The sequence below is a fragment of the Sinohyriopsis cumingii genome, chromosome 14 (assembly GCF_028554795.1).
Source record: "Sinohyriopsis cumingii isolate HCF-2022 chromosome 14, ASM2855479v2, whole genome shotgun sequence".
Classification (NCBI taxonomy): domain Eukaryota; kingdom Metazoa; phylum Mollusca; class Bivalvia; order Unionida; family Unionidae; genus Sinohyriopsis; species Sinohyriopsis cumingii.
Genome location: NC_142974.1, coordinates 69,787,796 through 69,792,465, shown reverse-complemented (window position 1 = coordinate 69,792,465; position 4,670 = coordinate 69,787,796). Strand labels below are relative to the sequence as shown.

At 32.7% G+C, this 4,670-nt stretch overlaps 1 protein-coding gene across 1 annotated transcript; it reads right to left on the bottom strand.

Moving 5' to 3' along the window:
• Nucleotides 1–243: 243 nt before the first annotated feature.
• LOC149784084 (uncharacterized) lies at nt 244–4,235 on the bottom strand. Its single transcript, XM_089932176.1, has one exon. It carries the CDS (start codon nt 3,832–3,834, stop codon nt 2,866–2,868), a length of 969 nt encoding a protein of 322 aa, XP_089788302.1. The 5' UTR covers nt 3,835–4,235; the 3' UTR covers nt 244–2,865.
• Between the last annotated feature and the right edge of the window lie 435 nt (nt 4,236–4,670).

Here is a 4,670-nt window from a genome sequence, read left to right as displayed (position 1 = left end):
TCGAACTGTTGAAAACTGAATTCCTATATAACTTGTTGGAAGATTCCTAACATGAAATTAGAATCTTGTTTAGATTATACGATCTTAAGAAGACAAAGAAGTGTAATAAACTTTATTAAGGCTTTAATTATATTTTTTTGCCTTATTATTCCGAATCACCAATAAGTGATATAAAACATTTGACATTATTCTCCATAATATCTCTATCTGTTGACATCATGGTAAACACATACTAATCCCGAGTTCACCATTTGTGAAAGTTTAATGTTAATAAGTAAAGCTGTAGAAGAGTTTCTGCATGGACATGGAAGAAAGATTAACCCACACACGTAGATGGCTAAGTAAATTCTTTATACTGCCAGCCAATTCACATGAAAATACAACCAAAAAAAATATTTTGAGCAGGTCACAACTCTTGACTACTTTTCAAGAATTGATGTTAATTTATTGGGGTTTATGAGACAAACTTGGCACTTGGCATTCAGCATTAAGAGGTTAATGTTAGGACTGGTTGGCCAAGTGTCAGGATAATGTGACTGGGTGGGACATTATGCTACATGTCTGTGGCATGATGCCCCAGAGCTAGACATCACTATAATCTGCCCCATTGCAGAACATAATAGCACTATGATTGAAAAATTGTTAAAGCTATGTTAAAAATCCAAGTCACATACACATACACACACACACAAACAAAAACAAACTACATATATCTTAAATCCTTAAAGTATATCAAACAATAACTATTCCCAGAAACTTGTCCAATCCCGATGCAAATTATAAACCCACTATGCATATCTTAAGACTATCGAGGTTTTATTCCAGAATGTCAAGCTGTCTTTAGCAGTTTAGAAGATAAACTGCATTACTAAATGGAGGTTCAATGAGACATGAAGACATAATCCCCATGCTTTTTTAAAAAGTTGCAAGGGGATCACAGTCATGCTTATTTTTACTTATTTAAATGATATGATTGTTAAAGCATAAGTCGCAAAATAAATTATATTTCTCTAAATTTAATGACCTACATGGAGCCCAGTATAAATGAGAGAGACAGAATGAGAAGATAATCAAATAGAGTACGTGTGTGTGATTTTGATATTTAAGGCAGCTTTAAAAAAAAATTCAGTCATATCGCTATGATGTATGCAGCATGGCAGAATATAGTGATGAGAAGCTACTGGCAACCTTTCTCACATTAAAATGTCTTTTTTCCGTTATATCGAATACATATCCATTCTTTCATTATTAGTTTATGCAAAACTATCACTGCAACTTAAATCTTCTGCAAACATCAATTTAAATTCTTTCTATTAACTAGATCATTAATAATTTAGCATCTGTAGTTAACTGTTTGGAGTCGACCTTTTCTTGTATCAACTTACTTTTGGTCATTTGGACATGTGCATTGTATCTGTAGTTGTTCCATAACAGAATAAAATAGACAGTCATTCATTGAATTATATTGCTATAAAGGATATACAATATATCAATTTAAAAAACAAAATATAAAATTTTATATAGTGCATTGGCATTAAGGCCATTAGGATACAAAGTATGTAACTTATCAATCCAGTAAGTTTCTTTTATGAGTCTATTCATGTCACTATGCACAATATATAGTGGCCTAAAATGAAAAATCATGTAGAGACTGATTACTGTTGTTAAAGTGTATTAAACATTAGAAGAAAACTGAGGATCTCTATAATTTTTTTATATGAAACATTGAAAGCAATGATTATTCACTCTTAGAAACTTGTTGAAGTGTTTGTCCAACACATTGCATCCTATATCTTTTACAGGTTATCAAAAAAATCACATCAATTGATTTACATCATCCGTTTTCTTTTAAAACATTTTGTGCCTTAAGAAGCATACATACATTGTATTACAAAACTAGTAGCACAGAATTTTCAGCATTTGCGTTGTTTTTTAAATCCCAATTCTGTTGTAGTTCCAGAGATTTATTCTTTCTGTCTCCTACATGAAACAGATCTCATCTGTACAGACTGTTTTTATGCCAAAACAATACCTTTTCTGGGATGTGGGTCTTCATTGCTCTAATGTTTACATTGAATCATCAGCTATGATGGTAACAGCCACCTGTACCTTATTCCACTTAGCTATTTATAAACGACGCTTGATGCTTGTCAGAATCTTAAAGTTTGACTTTGATTATCTATGTTTACCTGAAAGTTTGAAAAGTAATTGATGGGTCAGAAATTTGCGTCTTTAAGGACTACAATTCCCTGAAGGTGACTGAAATTCTGTATTTCTTCATAAGATACAGTACTGCTCCTTTAAGACCTATTTTCATAACACTATTAAGCTAAAAATGAAAACACTACACCCTTTAATATTTATTCTCCATTAAGTATTATCATGTTATGGTTGAATATGTACTCTCCCAAAACCTTTAAATACTTTATCAACAGTATACAACATCCTATGGCACTACATAAATTGTGAGTGTGTGATTTAGATTTGTAATGTCACTTTAACAACTTTTTAGTCATATGTCTGCAGCGTGGCAGTTTATAGTGATGTCAAGCACTGGAACATCATGTCGCAGACATGTAGTGTGATGTCTCACCCAGTCACATTATCCTGACACCAGGCTGACCAGTTCTAACACTAACTTCATAATACAGAGCGCCAAGCAAGGAACTTGTTAGTACCATTTTTGTAAGTGTTTGGTATGACTTGGTTGGGGATTAAACCCATGACATCTCGCATCCTCATGTGACTCTTCAAATTAGTACTCTGTCCAAATAGTTTGTTACAAAGTTCACATTTAAATTTTTTATATTCAGTATGTGCCCTCATATGGACATTAAAATAACTACTAAGTCCAAACATTTTATCTCAAACTTCACATTTGAATGATTTATCTACAGTATGGATTCTCATGTGTTTCTTCAAATGACTACTTTGTATAAACATTTTTTCACAAACTTCACATTTGAATGGTTTATCTCCAGTATGAATTCTCATGTGGTCCTTCAAATTACTACCATATCCAAACATTTTATCACAAACTTCACACTTGAACAATTTATCTCCAGTATGGATTCTCATATGGGTCTTCAAAGTACTACTGTGTGCAAATATTGTATAACAAACTTCACATTTGAATGGTTTAACTCCAGTATGTATCCTCATGTGGCTCTTCAAATTAGTACTCTGTCCAAATAGTTTGTTACAAAGTTCACATTTAAATGTTTGATCGCCAGTATGTGCCCTCATGTGTACCTTTAAATAACTACTATGTCCAAACATTTTATCACAAACTTCACATTTGAATGGTTTATCAAAAGCATGGATTCTCATGTGTTTCTTCAAATGACTACTCTGTCTAAACATTTTATCACAAACTTCACATTTGAATGGTTTATCTCCAGTATGTATTCTCATGTGCTTCTTCAAAGTATTACTCTGTCTAAACATTTTATCACAAACTTCACATTTGAATGGTTTATCTCCAGTATGTATTCTCATGTGTTTCTTCAAAGTACTGCTCTGACCAAACATTTTATCACAAACTTCACATCTGAATGGTTTATCTCCAGTATGGATTCTCATGTGCTTCTTCAAATTACTGCTCAGTCCAAACATTTTATCACAAACTTCACATTTGAATGGTTTATCTCCAGTATGGATTCTCATGTGGTTCCTCAAACGAACACTATATTCAAATATTTTATCACAAACTTCACATTTGAATAGTTTATCTCCAGTATCAATTCTCGTGTGGTTCTCCGAAGGGCTACTCTGCACAAACATTTTATCACAAACTTCAGATTTGAATGGTCTCTCTCCACTATGGCTTCTCATGTGTTCTTCAAATGACTACTCTGTCCAAATATTTTATTACTTAGTTCACATTTAAATGGTTGATCCCCAGTATGTCCGCATGCTGACCTTGAAATAACTACAATGACCAAACATGTTATCACAAACTTCACATCTGAATGGTTTATCTCTAGTATGTATTCTCGCCTTGTTCTTCAAATGACTAGTCTGTCTAACCTTTTGATCAGAAACTTCACATTTAAATGGTTTATCCCCAGTATGTATCCTTATGTGGCGCTTCAATAGACTAGTCTGTCAAAACATTTTATCCCAAAGTTTATCTCCAGTATGTGTCTTCAACTGCAATACCGTGAAATATAATATTAAACAATATTATTCAAGCACCGGATAAAGCACCGGATTCTCATTGACTCGTTCGAAGGAAGTTGACTGGCATAGCCGCTTATATACTTGAAAGACCATAGCCGTTTATGTACTTGAAAGACACGGTGCTTTAAAAAAATTTTAACAAAATCCTTTGTCTCTTTTGCTAGAGGTCATATACAGAGATAAGTGTTAAAAAATATATATATGTGCAAATAGCAACTGAATTAAGATAACAAGCGCTGGATGTGCTGTATGTGACAGTATTTCAGAAATAGTATTATGGAAACCCGTGACGCTAGGTTTTGGAGAGGTTTGGAAAAAGTACAGTAGTATTATTTCTTCTGGATATGTTATAAGTTTTAGCATAAAATAGCAATAATTTTTAGCATCAAATAGCAATAATTTTTAGCATAATATAGCAATAATGGGATCAGAAAATGTAGCTCTCGATTTGTTTTTATTTCTACATAATGCCATATCAATGAATTAAA

Coding starts and splice junctions, on each gene's coding strand:
- LOC149784084 (XM_089932176.1), bottom strand. CDS start 3,834: ATGAGAAGCCATAGTGGAGAGAGACCATTCAAATCTGAAGTTTGTGAT.